General features: G+C 39.0%; 4 protein-coding genes and 1 pseudogene across 5 annotated transcripts; all 5 read left to right on the plus strand.

Moving 5' to 3' along the window:
- LOC113150232 (nuclear factor 7, brain-like) lies at nucleotides 1–25,715 on the plus strand. 2 transcript variants are annotated; one of them, XM_026342653.1, is made up of 2 exons: nucleotides 1–105; nucleotides 24,259–25,715. In XM_026342653.1, the coding sequence occupies exons 1-2, from the start codon at nucleotides 16–18 to the stop codon at nucleotides 25,603–25,605; spliced, it is 1,437 nt and encodes a 478-aa protein (XP_026198438.1). In that variant the 5' UTR covers nucleotides 1–15; the 3' UTR covers nucleotides 25,606–25,715. The 2 variants fall into 2 exon arrangements, with proteins under 2 accessions (XP_026198438.1, XP_026198439.1); XM_026342654.1 differs by lacking the exon at nucleotides 1–105 and having other exon boundaries at nucleotides 24,047–25,714.
- On the plus strand, nucleotides 526–2,101 carry LOC113150234 (nuclear factor 7, brain-like). Its single transcript, XM_026342657.1, has one exon. It carries the CDS (start codon nucleotides 671–673, stop codon nucleotides 2,099–2,101), a length of 1,431 nt encoding a protein of 476 aa, XP_026198442.1. The 5' UTR covers nucleotides 526–670.
- Nucleotides 6,705–8,303, plus strand: LOC113150235 (tripartite motif-containing protein 35-like). The gene has a single exon (XM_026342658.1). The coding sequence runs from the start codon at nucleotides 6,705–6,707 to the stop codon at nucleotides 8,133–8,135; it is 1,431 nt and encodes a 476-aa protein (XP_026198443.1). The 3' UTR covers nucleotides 8,136–8,303.
- On the plus strand, nucleotides 14,017–15,566 carry LOC113150239 (tripartite motif-containing protein 35-like). The gene has a single exon (XM_026342660.1). The coding sequence runs from the start codon at nucleotides 14,154–14,156 to the stop codon at nucleotides 15,564–15,566; it is 1,413 nt and encodes a 470-aa protein (XP_026198445.1). The 5' UTR covers nucleotides 14,017–14,153.
- On the plus strand, nucleotides 18,536–19,994 carry LOC113150238 (annotated as a pseudogene).
- Nucleotides 25,716–26,209: the final 494 nt, after the last annotated feature.

Raw genomic sequence — 26,209 nt, forward strand, 5'->3', positions numbered from 1 at the left:
TGGAAAACAGAGGAAATGGCTGAGAAATGTTTTCTTGTTGACAGTTACCTGAGCTGCCATGTGTGTTCAGAGACTTTCAGAGATCCTGTGTCTCTGAGCTGTAACCACAGCTTCTGTTCAAGCTGCCTGCAACAATTCAGGGAACAAAACAATTAAAAACAAGAGAATAAAATTAAATTGTCAATTTATTGTGAACACCTTAACACATTTTCCTGGAGTTAGGGAAACCCATGTGACTATTCACTGACTGCCAGGTCTGTGAATGATCTTGGTTTGACCAATAGGGGAGAGAAAAATGTGAAAGCAGCCAATGGAGGAGAAGCAAAGTACAGCAGTCAAACACAGAAAGACGCTGACTTCAGCTCTAAAATGTCCATCTGGTATTTAGTGAACCTTAACTGTTTGTAACACAGAAACAGCACCATCAGGTGGAAACACAATCATATGTTAGTTTCATGTCACTCAAGCCTCCGCCCTTAACACAAGAAATGAAAGTGAAAGATTTGTGCTGTTGATAAGAGCCGAGTCACCATTACTGCACATTACACAACACGATCTCTGTCGAAGAAAATACATTCAGAGGATTCTACTGGAAAAGTTAACAGTTAACCGTGTTTTGGTGAGTCTGGAAAGTTTTACACTTTAGAGAAAATCTGGAAAACAGAAGCAAATGGCTGAGAAGATTGCTTTTGTTGAAAGTTTCCTGAGCTGCCATGTGTGTTCAGAGACTTTCAGAGATCCTGTGTCTCTGAGCTGTAACCACAGCTTCTGTTCAAACTGCCTGCAACAATTCTGGGAACAAGCTAAAAACAAAAACTGTCCCATTTGTAAAAGGAAATCATCAAAAGATCGTCCATCCATTAACTTTTCTCTCAAAGAACTAGCTGACTCATTTACTAAGACAGAGAAGAATAGTTCCTCTGAAACAGAAAAAGAGAAAATGAAGAAAGAGGAGGTGGTGTGTGAGAAACATCCAGAAATCACATATTGGTTCTGTAAGGATGAAGATAGAGCTGTTTGTCCTGTCTGTGAGTTTTCTCTGCACCACACTTACAAAGTGGTTCCTGTAGAACAAGCAGTCAGTGACCTGAAGGAGCAGCTGAAATCAGACTTAAAGTCTCTACAGGACAAGAGGAACAAATACAAACAAGTGGAGAAAACCTACAATGACATGATTGAACACTCCAAGAAGCAGCTGTTGTCAACAGAGCAGCAGATCAGAGCAGAGTTCAACAAGCTCCAGCAGTTCCTGAAAGAGGAAGAGGAGTCCAGACTGGCAGCTCTGAGGGAGGAAGAGGAGCAGAAGGGGAAGACTATCAGCAGAGAGATGAAGAGGATTGAGGAGCAGATCTCCTCTCTGTCAGACAGTATCTGTGCTGTTGAAGAAGAGCTGCACAAACACAACGTGCCATTCCTCAGCAGTTATAAAGCCACTCAGACCAGAGCCAGAGCCCAGAGCTCACTGTCAGATCCACAGCTGCTCTCAGGAGCACTGATAGATGTGGCCAAACACCTGGGCAACCTGTCCTTCAGAGTCTGGGAGAACATGAAGGACAAGGTCCACTTCAGTCCTGTCATTCTGGACCCAAACACTGCAAGTGGATGGCTCCATCTGTCTGATGATCTGACCGGTGTGAGACAAGGAGACACAAAACAGCAGCTTCCTGATAATCCAGAGAGAAACACTAAGTATTTCACTGTTTTTGGCTCTGAGGGCTTCAGCTCAGGGAAACACAGCTGGGAGGTGGAGGTGGGAGATCATCCTCGCTGGTTTGTGGGTTTGGCTAAAGAGTCAGTTGACAGGAAGGGAGAGCGTTATGCTTCACCAGAATATGGATTCTGGTGTTTAGTGCATCACAGTGGAAAATACACTGATGGTTCTCATGAAACTGTGACAGTGAAGACGAGTCTCCAGAAGATTAGAGTCCAGCTGGACTATGACAGGGGGGAAGTGTCATTCTATGACCCTGAAGACATGACTCACATCTACACTCACAGAGAAACTTTCACTGAGAAACTCTTCCCATATTTCAATATTGGAAAAGCTGGTGATGCCAAAACCACTGATATCAAAATCTGTTCCAATGAGATTTCTCTGTGATGTTCAGAGAGGGTGATGATTTAGAATTAAACTAAAACTGTAATTTTTAGTTTAATTTTAGTTTAGTAACCTCAGTTTTATTCTGTGTAATATTTCTGTTGTTTCAATAAAAAAACTTTCTCTCCATGTATTTGTGTTTGTTTATGTATCTCCTCAGGGGTCAATCTAAATTACAGCAGCTTTGCAACCAAAGAAGCATCAGGAAATAAAAGACATCCACCAAATATGGACATTAAACACAGAACAAAGTGAATGTTTCTATTTCAATTGTCATTTTATTGATAACATCTTAACACATTTTCTTGAAGTTAGACAAACACGTGTAGCACGGAAGAGAACAGAGCAATAATCTGAAGAATCAGAGAACTAGAGGATTCATATTATTATACAGAAGAAACCCAAAGTGACAAAAAGAGACAAAGGGAAAGCAGAAAGAGCCAACTGCAGAGAAATGACTGAATTAGGCTGAAACAGAGGGACTGGGAACAAGAGAGAAAGACCCTACAAAGAGAAGCTGACTCAGTGTTGTCAGTGCAACTTAGTCACTGGCTGGAGAAAGAAGGTGGTCGAGATTCAGAGTGAACACAGAGGCTCCAGTTAATCTCAGTGAGTCTTCATGTGACTAAACATCTGACAGGAAGGCAGCAGAGCTCACACTGAGCTTAACACACTAGAGGAGGACACTTCCTGTAGTTTATAGGTAGAGCTTCTTATTCCACACTGATAAACATCGTCTCTGACTGGATTGTCTGTTCGATTTGACGCTAAACTCCATTTAATGTGCAGCTACATGAGAAGAAGCATCAACCTGCCTCCATCTGTGTCTGTTTGTGCTTTACTTTGTGTGACTGCGCCCCCTGCTGGAGATCATTCACTCTTTTTTACTGCTTCTAATGTGTCAGTCAGACTCAGCGCTGCTCCTCATAGTGACATGCAGACTCATGGAAGCAACAGTGCTTCTACCAAGTGCTCCTCACAATCTGTCAGCTGTGTGCTAAAGGCAGCCGTTGTGCACTGACAACACAGAGTCCATAGGAAAGCATGCAAAATAATCTCCATCACATCATCATAGTCTTCTTAGTGCCACAGTCATTAATATAGTCGTACTGTTCATCATAGTCATCTTCATTATATCATCTGCAGACAAAAATAGCTATATGCACTTAAAAAGCTGCGAAAATAGAGAACAGTCGAGTATATTCAAGATTCAAAAAATTTTATTAATCCCAGAGGGAAATTGTTTTGCCTCATTATAGTTGTTCTCCAAGCAGACAGAAAGAAAGGGAACAACAACCAGGAAGGGTCAAAACCAACATAAATACACAATAACTGCAACACAGAAAACTCAAAACTCAAATGTAAAATAGATGAATGAAATTGGGTCAGTAGTTATAGTCTATTGTGGATTGACAGCAAATATATGTTATGGTTCCCAGGAATGGTACCACAGCAACAATGGCTGAGACACAATCTGAAAAACACAGGTAAGTTGTAGCAGGAATGAAGACACAGAGCGCTCAGTTCATCCTCCAGACTGCATCTTTATCAAATAGAACAGTTACATTCTCCACAGTACATACCTAATAATATCTGTGTCTTTTTTAATCTTTATAACTGACATTTGTGCTCACACTGTCCATAACCTCAATTCTTGACATTTTCCATACATCACATTCACATTTTCTATTATTATTCTATTATAATAGTATTCACACTATTATATTCTAAGAAATATTCTTCTTCAGTAAAACAAAAGTGCACAACATCACCTGTACTTAGTGGTTGAGGACAAACTATCATCTCATAGTATAATTCACAGCGTTACTCGACTGTACTTAAGCATACTACCTACACATGCTTGACTTTACTGGACTAAAGCACTTGTTTTTGGACACAAGGGTTAGGGTTCCTTATCCTCTTCTGACTCACTTGTATCTTGATGGCACTTACTTGTGAGCCTGTATCGAATAAGACTGTTGCAGCATAGCCATTGATGAAGCATTTAAGTACACTCTTCCTACCGATCAGTGGTAATGAGCGTGAGGGGTTATCTTGATTCACTATTATCTCTTTTGGGCGTGGAGCTACTGCTCCCCTACCATGTCTCTTCTGTTTATGATGTTTCTGTTTATGTGTAGGAGTTACTGAGTAGGACTGAAACTGTTGAACAGCCTCTGGTTGTCCCTCAGCAGAGGCCGTTTCTCGTTTCCCGACTGTCTGGTTCTTGTTAAACAGCCTACTGCTCGATGCCCTGTGTCCCCACACACAAAACAGCGGTTGCAGTTCCCAGAACGTTGTTGTGCACAGGCAGCACAACTAGACATTTTACTTTTCCTTGTGACGAGTTGGTTAGGTGGGAGTGGAGTAGGTTGTTGGAATGCATCATGAGGGTGGCTTTGTGGCTGATCATGGTATATGGAAAATGTGCTGGAGAACACCACATAGCTGAGGAGCACAGGCTTTCAGCACCCTTGGGCTGACTCCATCAGGACCTTCAGCTTTTGTGGGATGAAGCTTGTGCAGCTCTCTTCTCACCTGCTCAGCTGAGATTATTAGGGTGGTGGCTGAGTCGTGTGTGGGGAGGGACTGAGGAGCGGATAGTGAACTGAAGTGGGCTCTGTGGCTCAGCCTGGAATCGACTGAAAAAAATATTGAATTCGTTGGCTTGGTCCACTGTCCCCACTTGTAGTCAGTGATGGTCCTCATGCCCCTCCAAACCTCCGTGGTGTTTTTATGTTGAAGGCTATGTTCTAGTTTTCTCCTGTAAGCCTCCCATTTTCTACTAAATGCTGGTATACATTTATTGTAAACCAAATCAAAAGGAAAACACTGAAAACAAGGTTCCTGTTGACTGTCATGCAAAGAAAATACCGGCTACACTGCTACACTGTTAGTTTCAGTTGTGTAATACTGTGTAATCCTTCATTTTAAATGTGAATCATATTATAGTGATTTTCAAATCTAGTAAACACACTAAGAAGAACAGAAGAACAACACCTGTGTACTGTACATGCTGCCATTTCTTCTTTTCTGGAGGGGGGTGGGGGTCATGTTTGATTAGCACGATCATACATGGACATGGACACAGATACTGTGACATGAGTATGTAGCACCTAGTAGGCTTATGTCCTACCCTGGCTATCAGAATCTACACTGCTGAACCTGGCTGAGTATCTAAGATTTCTGTTCTGTGTTTTCTACTAACACTTAGCTCCAGTATGATTCAGTTCTGGTCAGTTTCTCAGATTCAAGGTTCTCTGTGTTCATTAATCATTAGGTTCAGAAAGGAGACTGACAGTAGCAACTCTACAGAGAGAGTGAAAAGACCTCCATCCCACTAGGAAGCCACACATACACACTCATAAAATGGCAAAAGGAATGTATTTATAAAATGTAATATAAATAACAAACGTGACAAAACAAACAACAACCTTCCTTTAGATCACTAACTAAAGATCAGATGTTCAAACAAAATGATAGTATAACCAAAATCATCAAAAGCTCAACCAAGTGATTAAAAAAAACAAATAACAAAAAAAAAAAAAAAAAAAAAACGCACACAAATCAATTTGTTGTCAGGTCAACACAAATATTCTTCTGTCAGTTCTTATTGTTCTTTTCTTATGTTCCTTAATCCTTGTTGGATGTTCTCACTGAGCTGCATTCTTATCAGTATTCAGCATAAATTATATCCCAGATATTAAATGGAAAAAATAGAATGAAAGGGTGAACTTCCCTCAATTCAGTTCAATTCAGTTTTATTTGTAGAGCGCTTTTTACAATTGACATTGTCACAAAGCAGCTTTACACAACCGAAGAACAGTACATGAACAGTGAATGTTTATGAATCATAATAATCAGATTGTTCTCGTTAAACAGCCTACTGCTCAATGCCCTGTGTCCCCACACACAAAACAGTGGTTGCAGTTCCCAGAAAAAAATTATAAGAAAAAGTATCTGTCACCGTGTTGGTCATAAAAGAAAAACACATGCATTAAGCAAATGGGGTGTAGTATCCCTTTAAAAAAAGTGTGACATGGAGCAGCGCCCCTTTGAAAAACAGACACTACTTGCACAAGTACTTGAGATGTACAATGGGAAAATAAATTTAAAAAAAAAGGAATAACAACAAACAGAAATCAGTATCCACTACAATAAATAAAAAAATATTTAAAATAAATAGAAACCTGAGGACTATTCACCAAACAGACTGCCAGGTCTCTTAATATCTTGGTCTGACCAATAGGGGTGAAACAAAGGTGAAGGCAGCCAATGGAGGATGAGCAAAGTACAACAGTTGACTTCAGTTCTACAATGTCCATCTAATATTGATGAACCTTAACTGTTTGTACCGCGGAAACAGCACCATCAGGTGGAAACACAATCATATGCCAGCTTCATGTCACTCAGGCCTCCGCCCATAACACAAAAAAATGAAAGTGAAAGATTTGTACTGTTGATCAGAGAAGAGCCATCACTACTGCACATTACACAACAAGATCTCTATAGAAGAAAATACATTCAGAGGATTTTACAGAAAAAGTTAAAAGTTAACTGTGTTTTGGTGAGTCTGGAAATTTTTACACTTTGAAAAACAGAGCAAATGGCTGAGAGAGCTCTTTTTGAACGTTACCTGAGCTGCCATGTGTGTTCAGAGACTTTCAGAGACCCTGTGTCTCTGAGCTGTAAACACAGCTTCTGTTCAAGCTGCCTGCAACAATTCTGGAAAGACGCTAAAATCAAAGACTGTCCCGTTTGTAAAAGGAAATCATCAAAAGATCGTCCATCCATTAACCTTTCTCTCAAAGAACTAGCTGACTCCTTCACTAAGAGGAAGAATAATAGTTCATGTGAGACAGAAATAGAGAAAAAGAAAAAGAAGAAAGAGGAGGTGGTGTGTGAGACACATCCAGAAATCACATGTTGGTTCTGTGAGGATGAAGATAGAGCTGTTTGTCCTGTCTGTGAGTTTTCTCTGCACCACACTCACAAAGTGGTTCCTGTAGAACAAGCAGTCAGTGACCTGAAGGAGCAGCTGAAATCAGACTTAAAGTCTCTAAAGAACAAGAGGAACAAATACAAACAAGTGGAGAAAACCTACAATGACATGATTGAACACTCCAAGAAGCAGCTGTTGTCCACAGAGCAGCAGATCAGAGCAGAGTTCAACAAGCTCCAGCAGTTCCTGAAAGAGGAAGAGGAGTCCAGACTGGCAGCTCTGAGGGAGGAAGAGGAGCAGAAGGGGAAGACTATCAGCAGAGAGATGAAGAGGATTGAGGAGCAGATCTCCTCTCTGTCAGACAGTATCTGTGCTGTTGAAGAAGAGCTGCACAAACACAACGTGTCATTCCTCAGCAGTTATAAAGCCACTCAGACCAGAGCCAGAGCCCAGAGCTCACTGTCAGATCCACAGCTGCTCTCAGGAGCACTGATAGATGTGGCCAAACACCTGGGCAACCTGTCCTTCAGAGTTTGGGAGAACATGAAGGACAAGGTCCACTTCAGTCCTGTCATTCTGGACCCAAACACTGCAAGTGGATGGCTCCATCTGTCTGATGATATGACCAGTGTGAGACAAGGAGACACAAAACAGCAGCTTCCTGATAATCCAGAGAGAAACATGAAGTATACGACTGTTTTTGGCTCTGAGAGCTTCAGCTCAGGGAAACACAGCTGGGAGGTGGAGGTGGGAGATCATCCTCGCTGGATTGTGGGTTTGGTTAAAGAGTCAGTTGACAAGAAAGTAGAATCAATTTCACCAGAATATGGAATCTGGTGTTTGTCACATGACAGTGGAGAATACACTGATGTTGTTTGTGAAACTGTGACAGTGAAGAAGAGTCTAAAGAGGATCAGAGTCCAGCTGGACTATGACAGGGGGGAGGTGTCCTTCTATGATCCTGAAAACAAGACTCAAATCTGCACTCATAGAGAAACTTTTATTGAGAACATCTTCCCATATTTCAGTCTTGGAGAAGCTGGTAATTCCAAAACCAGCAAAATCAAAATCTGTCCCAGTGAGATTTGTCTGTGATGTTCAGTGAGGGTGATGATGATTTAGAATTAAACTAAAAATGTAATTTAAATCAGATTCTGCCACATTTATTGTATTTTAGAGAAGTGACTTAACAGTTTTAGGACTTAAAGAGGTACAATATTAGAAGTTTCAAACTTAAATCAGCAAACAAATATTTTATCATGTTGATCTTTGTCTTTTTTTATTTTGTGAATGCAGTAAACAAGTTTGATGGAACATTTTACTTTTTATCTCTTCAAAATTGTGAAACAAAAATGCTGACTCTCGGATTTATTCTGTGTCTTATTTCTGTTGTTTCAATAAAAAACTTTCTCTCCATTTATTTGTGTTTGTTTATGTATCTCCTCAGGGGTCTGTAACTACTTATCCAGTAGAACAAATTTAAGAAACTTATATTTTTTGCCTCTAGCTTACTTGCTAATTAAATATGCTAACACTAAATGAAACAGCTAAACTTACCGCGACATGTTTCCTCAGATTAGATGTTGAGTTATTATACTCTGAAATGTCTGTGTCTGTTTTGACAGACAGAGAAGACACCGCATGAAGAAACTGTTCATTTTCACTGTGTGTAAACGAAACATGCTTTTAACATGAGGTCAGGGGTTGTTCATCCTCTTTGGTTGTAGCGTCGCTGATAAGTAGCTCCGCCATTTTTGTTCCTACCAGGACTGACGACTTTTTCCCGCTATGTCGAATGTAGCGGAGTAAGAGTAGAGTTTCAAGTAAAAGTAAAAAGTATGGTGCAGTAAAGCATAGAAGTACATTTGTTTCAAAAAGTTACTCAACTACATGTAACAGAGTAAATGTAACCCGTTACTACCCACCTCTGCTAATGTGTCAGTCAGACTCAGTGCTGCTCCTCATAGTGACATGCAGACTCATGGAAGCAACAGTGCTTCTACCAAGAGCTCCTCACAATGTGTCAGCTGTGTGCTAAAGGCAGCTGTTGTGCACTGACAACACAGAGCCCATAGGAAAGCATGCAAAATAATCTCTATCACATCATAATCATCACCACTGTCAACATCCTCATAGTCTCCTTAGTGCCACAGTCATTAATATAGTCATCCTGTTCATCATAGTCACCTTCATTATATCATCTGCAGACAAAAATAGCTATATGCACTTAAAAAGCTGTGAAAATAGAGAACGGTCGAGTATACCAGCATTTAGTAGAAAATGAGAAAGCAAATCAAACGGAAAACACTGAAAACAAGTTTCCTGTTGACTGTCATGCAAAGAAAATACCGGCTACACTGCTCGTTAGTTTCAGTTGTGTAAAACTGTGTAATCCTTCATTTTAAATGTGAATCTTATTATAGTGATTTTCAAATCTAGTAAACACACTAAGAAGAACAGAAGAACAACACCTGTGTACTGTACATGCTGCCATTTCTTCTTTTCTGGAGAGGGGGTGGGGGTCATGTTTGATTAGCACGATCATACATGAACCTGTGACCTTGTGGTAATAAAACATGGTCAGTCGGACATGGATACAGATACTGTGACATGAGTACAATACAATGACCCAGTGGTTGACCATGAAAAACCTTCACTTGAAAAAAGTGTGAAATCACCTTTAACAAAGGCAAAAAAGCTTTTAGAGAGATAGTTCACACAAAGCACATTTCTGTATTATGAGTTTTAAGTGATAACGTCACACGTGGAAAAAATAGACAATTAAAACAGCAAAACATAATTTGAAAAACAAAGTAAATCTAAATTAGCATGAGAAAAACTATAGAAGAAAAAGTATTTGTCACCATGTTGGTCATAAAAGAAAAAACACATGCATCAAGCAAATGGGGTGTTTTCCCATCAGGGGTCGCCACAGCGAATCATCCTTTTCCACTTCACTCTATCATGGGCATCTTCTACCCTAACATTAGCCAACCTCATGTCCTCTGTTAAGACATCCATCTATCTCCTCCTTGGCCGTCCTCTTGCCCTCCTGCCTGGCAGCTCCATCTCCAACATCCTTCTACCAATATACTCACTATCCCTCCTCTGAACATGTCCGAACCATCTCAGTCTGGCCTCTCTGACTTCGTCGCTAACACAGGCAACGTGAGCCGTCCCTCTGATGTGCTCGTTCCTTATTCTGTCTAACCTGGTCACTCCTAAGGAGAACCTCAACATCTTCATCTCTGCTACCTCCATCTCAGCCTCTTGTCTCTTTCTCACTGCTACCGTCTCTAACCCATAGAGCAGAGCTGGTCTCACCACTGTCTTGTACACCTTTCCTTTGAGTCTTGCTGACACTCTTTTGTCACACAACACTCCTGACACTTTCCTCCACCCGCTCCAACCTGCCTGCACTCGCCTCTTCACCTCTTTTCCACACTCTCCATCACACTGAACTGTTGACCCCAAGTACTTAAACTCCTGCACCTTCTTCACCTCAGCCCCCTGTAACGTAACGCTTCTACCTTGATCCCTCTCGTTTAGACACATGTATTCTGTTTTACTACGACTGACTTTCATGCCTCTTCTTTCCAGAGCAAACCTCCACCTCTCCAGCTGTTCCTCCACCTGCTCTCTACTCTCACTGCAAATCACAATGTCATCCGCAAACATCATTGTCCAGGGAGATTCCTGTCTGACCTCATCTGTCAGCCTGTCCATCAGCATAGCAAACAAGAAGGGACTCAAAGCTGATCCCTTCTTTACACTACCAAACTTTACTAAACCTACAGATAAGATTCACTACAGTAGATGTTTATGTGAAAATGCTGTTGACAAATATAAGGAACTGATTCCATCTTTTATTTCAGAGCCATGTACCAACACAGAGGAAGGCAGTTATTTCAATGTTACTCCAGCACAAGTGGACTATCTTGTTAATAGTACAGGTGCTTCACTTGGAACAATACTTGATACTGTTGCTCCTCTGAAAAAGAAACTAGTGAGTCAGAGGAAGTTAGTTCCATGGTACAATTCACAAATCCGTAGCTTAAAGCAGAATTCACGTAAGTTGGAAAGGAGGTGGCGTTCCACCAATTTAGATGAATATTGCCTAGCCTGGAAAGATAGTTTAATAATATATAAAAAAGCCCTGCGTAAAGCTAGAACTTCATATTACTCGTCATTAATAGAGGCAAATAAGAACAACCCCAGATTTCTTTTCAGCACTGTAGCCAGGTTGACAAAGAGTCATAGCTCGGTTGAGCCTAGTATTCCCTCAACTTGCAGCAGCAATGACTTCATGATTTTCTTTACAAATAAAATCATAACTATTAGAGAAAAAAATGATCAGATCCTCCCTGCATATAGCATGGATTGTACAACAACTCTAGATTCATCTGCAACACCACGCTCGTACTTAGACTGCTTCCTCCCCTCAGATCAATCTATCTTTACAAATAGGCTACGTACCACAGGCTTTTAAGGTTGCTGTTGTCAAGCCCCTGCTCAAAAAGCCTACTCTGGACTTAGGGGTCTTAGCGAATTATAGACCAATATCCAATCTGCCCTTTATCTCTAAAATCCTTGAAAAGATAGTTTCTAAGCAATTGTACGACCACCTGCGTAGCAATAACTTGTATGAAGATTTCCAGTCAGGATTTAGAGTACATCATAGTACAGAAACAGCACTGGTAAAGGTCACTAATGATCTTCTATTACCATCAGACAATGGACTACTCTCTATACTCGTCATTTTAGATCTTAGTGCTGCATTCGACACTATGGATCACAACATTTTATTACGCAGACTGGAACATGTCATTGGGATCAAAGGAACAGCACTAGAGTGGTTTAAATCGTATCTATCGGACAGATTTCATTTTGTACATGTTAATGAGTCTTCCATGCACAGCAAAGTCAGCTATGGAGTTTCACAGGGATCTGTGCTTGGACCGATTCTTTTCACTTTATATATGTCCCCTTAGGCAATATCATTAGGAAACACTCTATAAATTTCCATTGTTATGCAGATGATACCCAGCTATACTTATCTATGAAACCAGGAGAAACTAATCAATTAGTCAAACTTCAAGCATGCTTAAAAGACATAAAGACCTGGATGTCCTCCAATTTCCTTCTCCTAAATCCAGACAAGACAGAGGTTATACTGTTTGGGCATAAAAATCTCAGAGACACTATGTCTAAACACATTCTCACCATTGATGACTTAGTACTGGCCTCAAGTAATACTGTAAGAAATCTCGGAGTTATCTTTGATCAGGATATCTCCTTCACTTCATACATCAAAGAAATCTCTAGAACTGCCTTTTTTCACCTAAGAAACATTGTTAAAATTAGGAGCATCCTGTCCCAAAGTGATGCTGAAAAACTAGTCCATGCATTTGTTACTTCCAGACTGGACTATTGTAATTCATTATTAATAGTTTGTCCCAATAACTCATTAAAAAGCCTCCAGTTAATCCAAAACACTGCAGCCAGAGTTCTGACTGGAATTAGCAAGAGAGATCATATTTCTCCTACGTTAGCTTCTCTCCATTGGCTCCCTGTAAAATCCAGAATTGAATTTAAAATTCTTCTCCTCACTTATAAATCCGTTAATAATCAGGCTCCATCTTATGTTAAAGACCTCATAGTTCCATATCTTCCAAACAGAACTCTACGTTCTCAGACTGCAGGTTTACTTGTGGTTCCTAGAGTTTCCAAATGTAGAATGGGAGGCAGAGCCTTTAGCTACCAAGCCCCTCTCCTGTGGAACCAGCTCCCAGTTCATGTTCTACATTTAGGACTAGACTTAAAACTTTCCTTTTTTATAAAGCTTATAGTTAGAGATGGATCAGGGACTCTGAACCATCTCTTAGTTATGCTGATATAGGTTAGTCTGCTGGGCGACCTCTGAACTGAGCTCCTCTCCTCTCTCCTTTCTCCTGTATCAACGCAAATGCCACCATTTCATGTCATTAACTTTGTGTCTTCTCTCTCCTGTAGTTGTGGTTCCTCCTCTCTGTCTCCCTCTCTCTGTACTTTTCTGCAGGTATCCTCAGCCTGGAGCTGTACATCTCCAGAATCCAGTTCACCTACCCAATGTTCTTGCTGCTTGTTGTTGTCTTATTGCCTGCTGTTCTTTTCTCTCTTCTCTTTCCACTCACCCCAACCGGTCGAGGCAGATGGCCGCCCACTATGAGCCTGGTTCTGCTGGAGGTTTCTTCCTCTAAAAGGAGGTTTTCCTCTCCACTGTTGCCTAAAGCTTGCTCAAATGGGACTGTTGGGTTTTCTCTATAATTTTTTGTATAAATATTTTCTATAAGGTCTTAAACCTTACACTGTAAAGTGCCTTGAGATAACTTCTGTTGTAAATTGGCGCTATACAAATAAAACTGAATTGAATTGAATTGAATTGAAAACTTTATAAGCTGAGAACCTGCAGTCTCGAATTATTATCATGAAGCAAGACATTTTCACTCAACTTGCCTCAGATATTTTCAGTCAGTGTGTGATGGGATAGAGTCAAATCCTACTACACTGAACAAAAACAAATGTAAAAGATAAAACTGACTGAACTAATAAACAAGTGAAAATATGAAAACTTATGGAGCAATGACACAAACACAGTTTCTTGTTAAAGACTGTTGAAATGTTCCTCACTGAAAGACAACAGCACGTCTCTACTTTCTTGTTTTTATAGTATGTTTATGAGATATAAGTTGTTTCCTTGACTTAGTAAATCAGAAATATTTTGATTTGTTGCTTACACATTTGTGCAGCACTGAATGCAGAATGTGATCTTCATCTCAGAAAAGACATAAAATGACAGTACAGCCTTGTTAATGATTAACTCAGAGAGCTGAAATATGCTCCAACACTCCCACAAACCTTAAGAAGACAAACAGTTAGGAAAGTGGATCAATGATTAACTCATTGAGTGAAATTGAAAGTAGATTTTGTCATTGTTGAACTGAGCTGAGACGCCATTACACACAGTTAAATCTTAGCTGGAAAATACACATTTGGAGAATTTTAAGTAACTAAAGGAAGGAACAGTAACTGGGTGAGTCTCAAAACTGAAGGTCTATTGTACATGTACCAGGAATGGCTGAAAAATTTGCTCTTTTTGAAAGTTACCTGAGCTGTCATGTGTGTTCAGAGACTTTCAGAGATCCTGTGTCTCTGAGCTGTAACCACAGCTTCTGTTCAAGCTGCCTGCAGCAATTCTGGAATCAAGCTAAAAACAAAAACTGTCCCATTTGTAAAAGGAAATCATCAAAAGATGATCCAGAAGTAAACTTTGCACTGAAGGAACTGGCTGATTCTTTTGCTGGGAGACAGAGAACTGGATCATCTGAGACAGAGAAAGAAAAAAAACTGCAGGTTGTGTGTAGTAAACATCAAGAAGAACCTAAATTGTTCTGTAAGGATGAAGATAGAGCTGTTTGTCTTGTCTGTGAGTTTTCTAAGCACCTGACTCACAAAGTGGTTCCTGTAGAACAAGCAGTCAGTGACCTGAAGGAGCAGCTGAAATCAGACTTAAAGTCTCTACAGGACAAGAGGAACAAATACAAACAAGTGGAGAAAACCTACAATGACATGATTGAACACTCCAAGAAGCAGCTGTTGTCCACAGAGCAGCAGATCAGAGCAGAGTTCAACAAGCTCCAGCAGTTCCTGAAAGAGGAAGAGGAGTCCAGACTGGCAGCTCTGAGGGAGGAAGAGGAGCAGAAGGGGAAGACTATCAGCAGAGAGATGAAGAGGATTGAGGAGCAGATCTCCTCTCTGTCAGACAGTATCTGTGCTGTTGAAGAAGAGCTGCACAAACACAACGTGCCATTCCTCAGCAGTTATAAAGACACTCAGACCAGAGCCAGAGCCCAGAGCTCACTGTCAGATCCACAGCTGCTCTCAGGAGCACTGATAGATGTGGCCAAACACCTGGGCAACCTGTCCTTCAGAGTCTGGGAGAACATGAAGGACAAGGTCCACTTCAGTCCTGTCATTCTGGACCCAAACACTGCAAGTGGATGGCTCCATCTGTCTGATGATCTGACCAGTGTGAGATGTGGAGACAAATATCAGCAGCTTCCTGATAATCCAGAGAGAAACACTAACTATACTAATGTTCTGGGCTCTGAGGTCTTCAGCTCAGGAAAACACAGCTGGGAGGTAGAGGTGGGAGATCATCCTCACTGGACTGTGGGTTTAGTTAAAGATTCAGTTGACAAGAAAGAAGTGTCAGTTTTACCAGAATATGGATTCTGGTGTTTACTGCATCGCAGTGGAAAATACATTGATGTTGTTGGTAAACCTGTGACAGTGAAGAAGAATCTCCAGAGGATCAGAGTCCAGCTGGACTATGACAGGGGGGAGGTGTCCTTCTATGACCCTGAAAACAAGACTCACATCTGCACTCACAGAGAAACTTTCACTGAGAAAATCTTCCCATTTTTTAATCTCGGTATAGTTAGTGACACTGATATCAAAATCTGTCCTACTAAGATTTCTCTGTGACATTCAGAGAGGGTGATGATTTAGAATTAATCTAAAATTGTAATTTAAATCAGATTCTGCCACAAATATTGTATTTTAGAGAAGTGGGGCACATAGACTTTATGGGATAGTTTTAAGACTTAAAGATGTACAATATCAGAAGTTTTACACTTAAATCAGCAAACAAACATTTTATCATGTTGATCTTTGATTTTTATTTTATTGTTCTGATAATTCAAGTTTTGAAAGTAATTACATTAAGTATATGAGGTTTGAATTAAATGTGGATCAAACATTTAAACCAAAGAAATATTTTGTGTGTTTGAGAGAAGTTGGCATGTACGGGATAAATCAAAAAATTTTGTATTTTATTTTTTCAAAAGAATATCCAGTTAAAATAGAAATGATTTACAACAAACTAATTTTCAACTTTAAACTCTCCATCTGTTTTATTTTTAAAATCTTTTTCTGTCGATTTTTTATTTTGTGAACGGAGCAAATAAGGTTGATGGAACATTTCACTTTTTATCCCTTTACCATTGAGAAACAAAAATGCTGACTCTCAGATTTATTTTGTGTAATATTTCTGTTGTTCCATTAAAAAACTTTCTCTCCATTTATTTGTGTTGGTTTTTGTCTGTGATGTTCAGAGAGTTGATTTCTAAACATAATGATTGTTTGAAGTTTGTTATAGTCTGAACTCATCATCATCCTTTTACAGTCAAACATATATTGTGGATCTTTTTGCTTATTATCTAAAGGGATTTTCATGTACACTGAGATGACTAAATATACAATTTTGAAAAGTTTACAATCAGATTAATATCAAATAAAAAACTTTTATATGGACACATATAAAAGAGTTTCTTCTGTTTTGATGCTTTAATTTAATGTTTTTACATTTGACTCTCAATGATTTGTTTCGGTGGTCACAGAACAGATCAGTTAATTTGTTCTTTAAAAACATTTTTTAGTAGAGTTTTAATTTAACCAGTCTTTTGATCATCTAATGCTGAGATTTTATTTATTGTCATGTCATCAGTAACTTGATTGCTGAATGTCAGCATCTGGTTAATGGTCAACATCAAGAAAATAAATCAACTATACAGTATCTTCAATAAATGTACATCAGATGTAAGCAGCTCAATGTAAAGTGTAAATTAAATCACTTGCAGTTTTTATTCAGAATTGAGAAAAGGAGATATTGTCTATGATGTTGTTTTGATTTTCTTTAACTACATCTTTCACAAACACTGATCAACCATATAAATTTAATTAATCTGTTATTCAAATATTCAAATCTATAACCAACAAGTGGAAGTATTTCTATTAATAATAATTTTTTTAACACTAAGCTGTGACAGTATAGAACTGTATAGACAAATTGAGATTTTATTCTTTAAGTTTAATCACTCATCAGGACTAAATGATGCTCAAACAGTACAACAGTGCCTACAAACAAAGCACTGTGAAATGAAATGCTTCAGTACTTTATCAGTTTTATGTCTTTGTTACATTTAGGGACACTGTTAATGTATAAATGATGTCATTAACCTTAGCTTCATCAGTCCACAGAACAATTTACCAGCAACATTATGAAGAGAAGACACAACACTGTATCTGTCATCACAGTTCATGACCAGTTTATACAGAATATTAGGAAATTACAAATAGTTCACTGACTTTTTTCTTGTCACTGTAGAAGTGACAAGACGTTTCTATTTGTAAAGTCACCTGACAAATCACATTACTTTAAAACATGTGAGGAATGAAGTATGAAATATTGGAGAAGAGTTTGGAGAATTTGCATTGAGTTCCACAGATTTTCACCTTTGATTATTTTTATAATTGAGACAGAAAATAAATAAATAAAATTTAAAAAACATTAACTTTTCTCCTCATATGACTCCACTGCACAATTACTAACTTTAAAGGTTTATATAATACAATTATACAATATTTAGATATTTAACATATTCAGTATTTCTACTCTGAAAACTTTTATGTCCAAAGAAAGAATAAGAAACATGATAATTCTAAGGTGAATTCAGTTTTTCACTAAAGAATTGATCCTTAAACAAATTTATTCAGTCAGCAGGATAATGTGTGTAATGCAAACAATGGTTTCAGTTTTATATTAAATATGTTTTATTTCCTGTACTTGATGCAGTTTTCAGGGAAAACATGCTCACATATAAATTATGTCATCAACACATTAGTTTAAAATTTTTTTTAATCTGTTAAAACCATGAGATGAAATTAATTTTTTTAACTTTTTCTGTCAAAAATGTAAAATTAAGTTAACCATAATTCAATGTTAATAACTGGTGAAAACTTTATAAGCTGTGTACCAGCAGTCTGGAATTATTATCATAAATCAAGACATTTTCAGTCAGTGTGTAATGGGATAGAGTCAAATCCTACTACAATGTATAAAAACAAATGTAAAAGATAAAACTGAACTGAACTAATAAACAAGTGAATATATGAAAATATATGGAACAATGACACAAAAACAGTTTCTTGTTAAAGACTTTTGAAATGTTCCACACTAGAAGACAACAGCTCACGTCTCTAGTTTCTCGTTTTTATAGTATGTTTATGAGATATAAGTTGTTTCCTTGACTTAGTAAATCAGAAATATTTTATTTTTGTTGCTTACACATTTGTGCAGCACTGAATGCAGAATGTGATCTTCATCTCAGGAAAGACATCCAGACCAACACCATCTGCTGATAACACAATAACATGACAGTAAATGTTAATAAATAATTAACTCAGATAGCTGGTGTATGCTTCAACACTCCCACAAACCTTAAGAGGACAAACAGTTAGGAAAATGGATGGATGATTAACTTATATAGTGAGAATGAAAGTAGATTTTGTCATTGCTGAACTGAGCTGAGACGCCATTACATACAGTTAAATCTTAGCTGGAAAACACACATTTGGAGAATTTTAAGTAACAAAAGGAAGGAACAGCAACTTGGTGAGTTTCAAAGCTGAAAGAGTTTTGTACATGTACCAGGAATGGCTGAAAAAAATGCTCTTTTAGAAAGTTTCCTGAGCTGCCATGTGTGTTCAGAGACTTTCAGAGATCCTGTGTCTCTGAGCTGTAACCACAGCTTCTGTTCAAGCTGCCTGCAACAATTCTGGGAACAAGCTGAAAACAAAAACTGTCCCATTTGTAAAAGGAAATCATCAAAAGAAGATCCAGGAATTAACTTTTCTATCAAGGAACTAGCCGACTCCTTTACTAAGAGGAAGAATAATAGTTCATCGGATACAGAAAAAAAAAAGGGGGAAGAAAGAGGAGGTGGTGTGTGAGAAACATCCAGAAATGATATTTTGGTTCTGTGAGAATGAAGATAGAGCTCTTTGTCATACTTGTGATTTTCCTCATCACGCTGGTCACAAAGTGGTTCCTGTAGAACAAGCAGTCAGTGACCTAAAGGAGCAGCTGAAATCAGACTTAAAGTCTCTACAGGACAAGAGGGACAAATACAAACAAGTGGAGAAAACCTACAATGACATGATTCAACACTCCAAGAAGCAGCTGTTGTCCACAGAGCAGCAGATCAGAGCAGAGTTCAACAAGCTCCAGCAGTTCCTGAAAGAGGAAGAGGAGTCCAGACTGGCAGCTCTGAGGGAGGAAGAGGAGCAGAAGGGGAAGACTATCAGCAGAGAGATGAAGAGGATTGAGGAGCAGATCTCCTCTCTGTCAGACAGTATCTGTGCTGTTGAAGAAGAGCTGCACAAACACAACGTGCCATTCCTCAGCAGTTATAAAGCCACTCAGACCAGAGCCAGAGCCCAGAGCTCACTGTCAGATCCACAGCTGCTCTCAGGAGCACTGATAGATGTGGCCAAACACCTGGGGAACCTGTCCTTCAGAGTCTGGAAGAACATGAAGGACAAGGTCCACTTCAGTCCTGTCATCCTGGACCCAAACACTGCAACTGGATGGCTCCATCTGTCTGATGATCTGACCAGTGTGAGATGTGGAGACACATATCAGCAGTTTCCTGATAATCCAGAGAGAAACATTAAGTATGCTGATGTTTTTGGCTCTGAGAGTTTCAGCTCAGGGAAACACAGCTGGGAGGTGGAGGTGGGAGATCATCCTCGATGGATTGTGGGTTTGGTTAAAGAGTCAGTTGACAAGAAAGCACCATCAGTTATAACAAAATATGGATTCTGGTGTTTACTGCATCGAAGTGAAAAATACACTGATGGTTTTGGTAAAACTGTGACAGTGAAGAAGAGTCTCCAGAGGATCAGAGTCCAGCTGGACTATGACAGGGGGGAGGCGACCCTGAAGACATGACTCACATCTGCACTCAGAGAGAAACTTTCACTGAGAAACTCTTCCCATATTTTAATCTTGGAAAAGCTGGCGAAGCTAAAACCACTGATATCAAAATCTGTCCAACTGAGATTTCTCTGTGATGTTGAGAGAGGGTGGTGATGATTTAGAATTAGACTAAAAATGTAATTGAAATCAGATTGTTTTATTTTTCCAATGGAGCACCCAGTTAAAATAGAAATGTTTTATAACAAACTGATTTTTAACGTGAAAATCTCTATCTGTTTTATTTTTTAAAATAATTTCTGTCTTTTTTTATTTTGTTAACAGAGTAAAAAGTGTTGATCGAACATGTCACTTTTTGTCTCTTTAACATTGTGAAACACAAATGCTGACTCTCAGATTTATTCTGTTTATTATTCCTGTTGTTTTAATAAAAAACTTTCTCTCCATTTATTTGTGTTTGTTTATGTATCTCCTCAGGGGTCAATCTAAATTACAGCAGCTACCAAAGAAGTATCAGGAAATAAAAGACATCCACCAAATATGGACATTAAACACAGAACAAAGTGAACGTTTCTATTTCAATTGTCGTTTTATTGATAACACCTTAACACATTTTCTTGAAGTTAGAGAAACACGTGTAGCACGGAAGAGAACAGAGCAATAATCTGAAGAATCAGAGAACTAGTTAGTTAGAACGAGTTAGCTAATTAGTTTTATTCTAAACAGTCTTTTGATCATCTAATGCTGACATATTTATTGTCATATCGTCAGTAACTTGATTTCTGAATGTCAGTGTCTGGTTAATGGTCAAGAAAATAAATCAACTATATCTTCATTAAATGTACATCATATGGAAGCAGTGTATGTAAAGTGTAAATTAAATCACCTGCAGTTTTTATTCAGAACTGAGAAAAGGAGATATGATCCATGATGTCGATTTAATTTTCTTAAACTCAATTTTTACATACACTCATCAACCATAAAAATTTAATTCATCTGTTATTCAAATATTTAAATCTATAACCAACAAGTGGAAGTATTGCTATTAATAATAATTTTTGGAACACTAAGCTGTGACAGTATATAACTGTATAGACAAATTGAGATTTTATTCTTTAAGTTTAATCACTCATCAGGACTAAATGATGCTCAGTTGACAGTTTGAAAATCTAAAGATGTACAATATCAGAAGTTTCAAACCTGAATCAGCAAACAAACATTTTATCATGTTGATCTTTGACGTTTATTTTATTTTTTCTTATGATTCAAGTTTTGAAAGTAATTCCATTAAGTATATGAGGTTTGAATTAAATGTGGATCAAACATTTAAACCAAAGAAATATTTTATTTGTTTGAGAGAAGTAGGCATGTACGGGATAGATGTTTCTGGAGGGGGGTGGGGGTCATGTTTGATTAGCACGATCATACATGAACCTGTGACCTTCTGGTAATAAAACATGGTCAGTCGGACATGGACACAGATACTGTGACATCAGTACAATACAATGACCCAGTGGTTGACCATGAAAAACCTTCACTTGAAAAAAGTGTCAAATCACCTTCAACAAAGGCAAAAAAGCTTTTAGAGAGATAGTTCACACAAAACACATTTCTGTGTTACGAGTTTTAAGTGATAACGTCATACATGATAAAAAATTACACATCAAAAATTTTTTAAAATAAATCTAAACTAGCACAAGCAAAATAATAGAAAAAGTATTGTTGCCATGTTGGTCATTAAAGAAAAACGCATGCATAAAGTAAATGGCGTGTCTCTCTTCTCTTTCGGCTTTTCCCAGGGGTCGCCACAGCAAATCATCCTTTCCCCTGTCACTCTATCATGGACATCTTCTACCCTCACACCAGCCAACCTCATGTCCTCTGTTATAACATCCATATATCTCCTCTTTGGTCGTCCTCTTGTCCTCCTGCCTGGCAGCTCCATCTCTAACATCCTTCTACCAATATATTCACTATCCCTCCTCTGCACATGTCCAAACCGTCTCAGTCTGGCCTCTCTGACCTTGTTGCTAACACAGGCAACGTGAGCCGTCCCTCTGATGTACTCGTTTCTTATTCTGTCTAACCTGGTCACTCCTAAGGAGAACCTCAACATCTTCATCTCTGCTACCTCCATCTCAGCCTCTTGTCTCTTTCTCACTGCTACCGTCTCTAACCCATAGAGCAGAGCTGGTCTCACCACTGTCTTGTACACCTTTCCTTTGAGTCTTGCTGACACTCTTTTGTCACACAACACTCCTGACACTTTCCTCCACCCGCTCCAACCTGCCTGCACTCGCCTCTTCACCTCTTTTCCACACTCCCCATCACGCTGAACTGTTGAACCCAAGTACTTAAACTCCTGCACCTTCTTCACCTCAGCCCCCTGTAACCTTACGCTTCTACCTTGATCCCTCTCATTTAGACTAGTGGTGTGCAAATGAAGGCTCATGAAGCACTGAGGCTTTCCTAACAATTGTTTCGAAAAGGTTCAAAGCTTAAAGACTTCAGTGACGGTGACATCTTGTGGACAACTGAAGCCATGGCAACCTCTAAAGGGCACGACTGAAGCACTGGTACAGTTTCAATCCCATGACAGCAATAAAAGTTCAGAAAAGTCTGTGTTGTCATTCAAGTGTTTTGTTCATTCATACAAAATAATGATTATATAGTCCTTACAGTAAAATATGCAGATGCTCTCTCCCGTTCTCTAAAATACATTCCAGATTAACCCAAAGAATCAATGCAAATTATAATATGGGTTAAATGTTGGTTAAGGGTTTGTTAGGGTTTATTATCCCTAACAGTATTACAGATCCTTCCTACTTTGCAAATGATCAGTGTTTTTTTTTTTTACAGAAAACCTTTAAAGATAATGTTTTGTCAGTTGAGGACTTGTATGGTTGATTTGAAATGATTATTTACAGAAGCAGACAAGTTAGTTGTCTTCACAGGTTTTTATTGAGAAAACTTTTTTTACTGTTGCAGGCTTCAGTCGGCTCATGCCTGGCACGCAAGTGTCGCAGTATAGATGATGTATTGTTGCCAACAGAGAGCATGTGGAGCAGATGGGGACAGTGAAAGCTAATAAAGTCCGGGGATATGTACAGAGCAGAACAATAAATCCAGCAGGCTATAATCGTGGTCAGGGCCAATCCAAGTCATACACAGTGAGAAGGTTTTAAAGAGAAGTCCAGCAGGCAAAATCCACCACACAATAGATAGTCCAGGTCATGAACACTAGGAGGTCCACACAGAGTTGAAACAGGGTAGGAACAAAGAGGGAGAGAACAGATAACACTCACATAACCAGAGGGGTTGAAGGGGTGCAGGTCCAAGAAAGGGAATCAGGCAGATACAGGTACAGGTCTGGTACTGTGAGCAGGGAGGAAAGCAGAACTCACAGAACCAGGGGGTCAGGCAAGAGACGGGGTCCAGGGGAGGCCGAAAAATCCAAAATAAGCCAGTCCAAATGAAACGCTGGATAGTGTCCAGGAGTTGAGGTTTGACTATCTGGCAAGGGAGAAAGGTGAGCAAGCCGGTATTTATAGTGTCGGGGAAACCAGGTGTAATCAATTAGGTGAGTGACGGTAATCAGACTGGAAGGAGGAAACAGGAAGTTGTCAAAATAAGGGCATGGGGGAAATACAGGCAGCAACGAGGCTGGAATCATGACACTTGCAATATTTAAAAAACTGCTGAAAACAGGATTCTTCCGCAGCTTCCTTTGCACCTATAAATAAATAAATAAATAAATAAACTTTTCTGCTATTTTGTACTCACATCTCTTGAAACAGAAACACATTTTTGATAGCACTTTCCTTTGATGTTTTTTCACTTTGACTTAGATTTTGTTTGCTTGCCTTGTTTCTCACTTGTAAGTCGCTTTGGATAAAAGTGTCTGCTAAATGATTAAATGTAAATGCAAACAGAATGCCAGGTCTCTAAATGATCTTGGTCTGACCAATAGGAAAGAGATAAATCTGAAAGCAGCCAATGGTGGATGAGCAAAGTACAGCAGTCAACTTCAGTTCTACAATGTCCATCTGGTATTTGGTGAACCTTAACTGTTTGTAACACAGAAACAGCACCATCAGGTGGAAACACAATCATATGCCAGCTTCATATCACTCAGGCCTCCGCCCATAACACAAGAAATGAAAGTGAATGATCAGAGCAGAGTAAACATTACTGCACATTACACAACACGATCTCTACAGAAGAAAATACATTCAGAGGATTCTACTGGAAAAGTTAACTGTTAACTGTGTTTTGGTGAGTCTGGAAATTTTTACACTTTGGAAATAGAGGAAAATGGCTGAGAGAGCTCTTTTAGAAAGTTTCCTGAGCTGCCACGTGTGTTCAGAGACTTTCATAGATCCTGTGTCTCTGAGCTGTAACCACAGCTTCTGTTCAAGCTGCCTGCAACAATTCTGGGAACAAGCTAAAAACAAAAACTGTCCCATTTGTAAAAGGAAATCGTCAAAAGATCGTCCATCCATTAACTTTTCTCTCAAAGAACTAGCTGACTCCTTTACTAAAAGGAAGAATAATAGTTCATCTGAGACAGAAAATGAGAAAAGGAAAGAGAAGAAAGACGAGGTGGTGTGTGAGAAACATCCAGAAATCACATATTGGTTCTGTAAAGATGAAGATAGAGCTGTTTGTCCTGTCTGTGAGTTTTCTCTGCACCACAGTCACAAAGTGGTTCCTGTAGAACAAGCAGTCAGTGACCTGAAGGAGCAGCTGAAATCGGACTTAAAGTCTCTACAGGACAAGAGGAACAAATACAAACAAGTGGAGAAAACCTACAATGACATGATTCAACACTCCAAGAAGCAGCTGTTGTCCACAGAGCAGCAGATCAGAGCAGAGTTCAACAAGCTCCAGCAGTTCCTGAAAGAGGAAGAGGAGTCCAGACTGGCAGCTCTGAGGGAGGAAGAGGAGCAGAAGGGGAAGACTATCAGCAGAGAGATGAAGAGGATTGAGGAGCAGATCTCCTCTCTGTCAGACAGTATCTGTGCTGTTGAAGAAGAGCTGCACAAACACAACGTGCCATTCCTCAGCAGTTATAAAGCCACTCAGACCAGAGCCAGAGCCCAGAGCTCACTGTCAGATCCACAGCTGCTCTCAGGAGCACTGATAGATGTGGCCAAACACCTGGGCAACCTGTCCTTCAGAGTCTGGGAGAACATGAAGGACAAGGTCCACTTCAGTCCTGTCATTCTGGACCCAAACACTGCAAGTGGATGGCTCCATCTGTCTGATGATCTGACCAGTGTGAGACAGGGAGACACATATCAGCAGCTTCCTGATAATCCAGAAAGAAACGTGAAGTATGCCTTTGTTTTTGGCTCTGAAGGCTTCAGCTCAGGGAAACCCAGCTGGGAGGTGGAGGTGGGAGATCATCCTGACTGGATTGTGGGTTTGGTTAAAGAGTCAGTTGACAGGAAGGGAGAGTGTTATGTTTCACCAAAATATGGATTCTGGAGTTTACTGCACCGAAGTGGAAAATACACTGATGGTTGTGGTAAAACTTTGACAGTGAAGAAGAGTCTCCAGAGGATCAGAGTCCAGCTGGACTATGACAGGGGGGAGGTGTCCTTCTATGACCCTGAAGACATGACTCAAATCTACACTCACAGAGAAACTTTCACTGAGAAACTCTTCCCATATTTTAATCTTGGAGAAGCTGGTGATGCCAAAACCACTGATATTAAAATCTGTCCCACTGAGATTTCTCTGTGACGTTCAGAGAGGGTGATGATGACTGAGAATTAAACTAAAAATGTAATTTAAATCAAATTCTGCCACAAATATTGTATTTTAGAGAAGTGGGACATGTAGACTTTACATAAAAGTTTTAATACCTAAAGATGTACAATATCAGAAGTTTCAAACTTAAATCAGCAAACAAACATTTTACACTGTTGATCTTTGATTTTTATTTTATTGTTCTGATAATTCAAGTTTTGAAAGTAATTCCATTAAGTATATGATGTTTGAATTAAATGTGGATCAAACATTTAAACCAAATAAATATTTTGTGTTTGAGAGAAGTAGGCATGTACGAGATAGATTTAAAATTTTATGTTTTATTTTTTCAAAAGAACATCCAGTTTAAATAGAAATGATTTACAACTTTTCAACGTTAAACTCTCCATCTGTTTTATTTTTACAAATCTTTTTCTGTCTTTTTTTATTTTGTGAACAGAGTAAACAAGGTTGATGGAACATTTCACTTTTTATCTCTTTACTATTGTGAAACACAAATGGTGACTCTCAGATTTATTCTCTGTATTATTTCTGTTGTTTCAATAAAAAACTTTCTCTCCATTTATTTGTGTTTGTT

The sequence above is a fragment of the Anabas testudineus genome, chromosome 9, assembly GCF_900324465.2.
Source record: "Anabas testudineus chromosome 9, fAnaTes1.2, whole genome shotgun sequence".
NCBI lineage: Eukaryota > Metazoa > Chordata > Actinopteri > Anabantiformes > Anabantidae > Anabas > Anabas testudineus.

What these genes read in the sequence shown, in the direction of transcription:
- LOC113150239 (XM_026342660.1), top strand. Translation starts at nt 14,154, where the DNA reads ATGGCTGAAAAATTTGCTCTTTTTGAAAGTTACCTGAGCTGTCATGTG.
- LOC113150232 (XM_026342653.1), top strand. Translation starts at nt 16, where the DNA reads ATGGCTGAGAAATGTTTTCTTGTTGACAGTTACCTGAGCTGCCATGTG. An exon ending in CTGTGTCTCTGAGCTGTAAC is followed by an intron (nt 106 to 24,258) that starts CACAGCTTCTGT and finishes CTGAGCTGTAAC; the next exon opens with CACAGCTTCTGTTCAAGCTG.
- LOC113150234 (XM_026342657.1), top strand. Translation starts at nt 671, where the DNA reads ATGGCTGAGAAGATTGCTTTTGTTGAAAGTTTCCTGAGCTGCCATGTG.
- LOC113150235 (XM_026342658.1), top strand. Translation starts at nt 6,705, where the DNA reads ATGGCTGAGAGAGCTCTTTTTGAACGTTACCTGAGCTGCCATGTGTGT.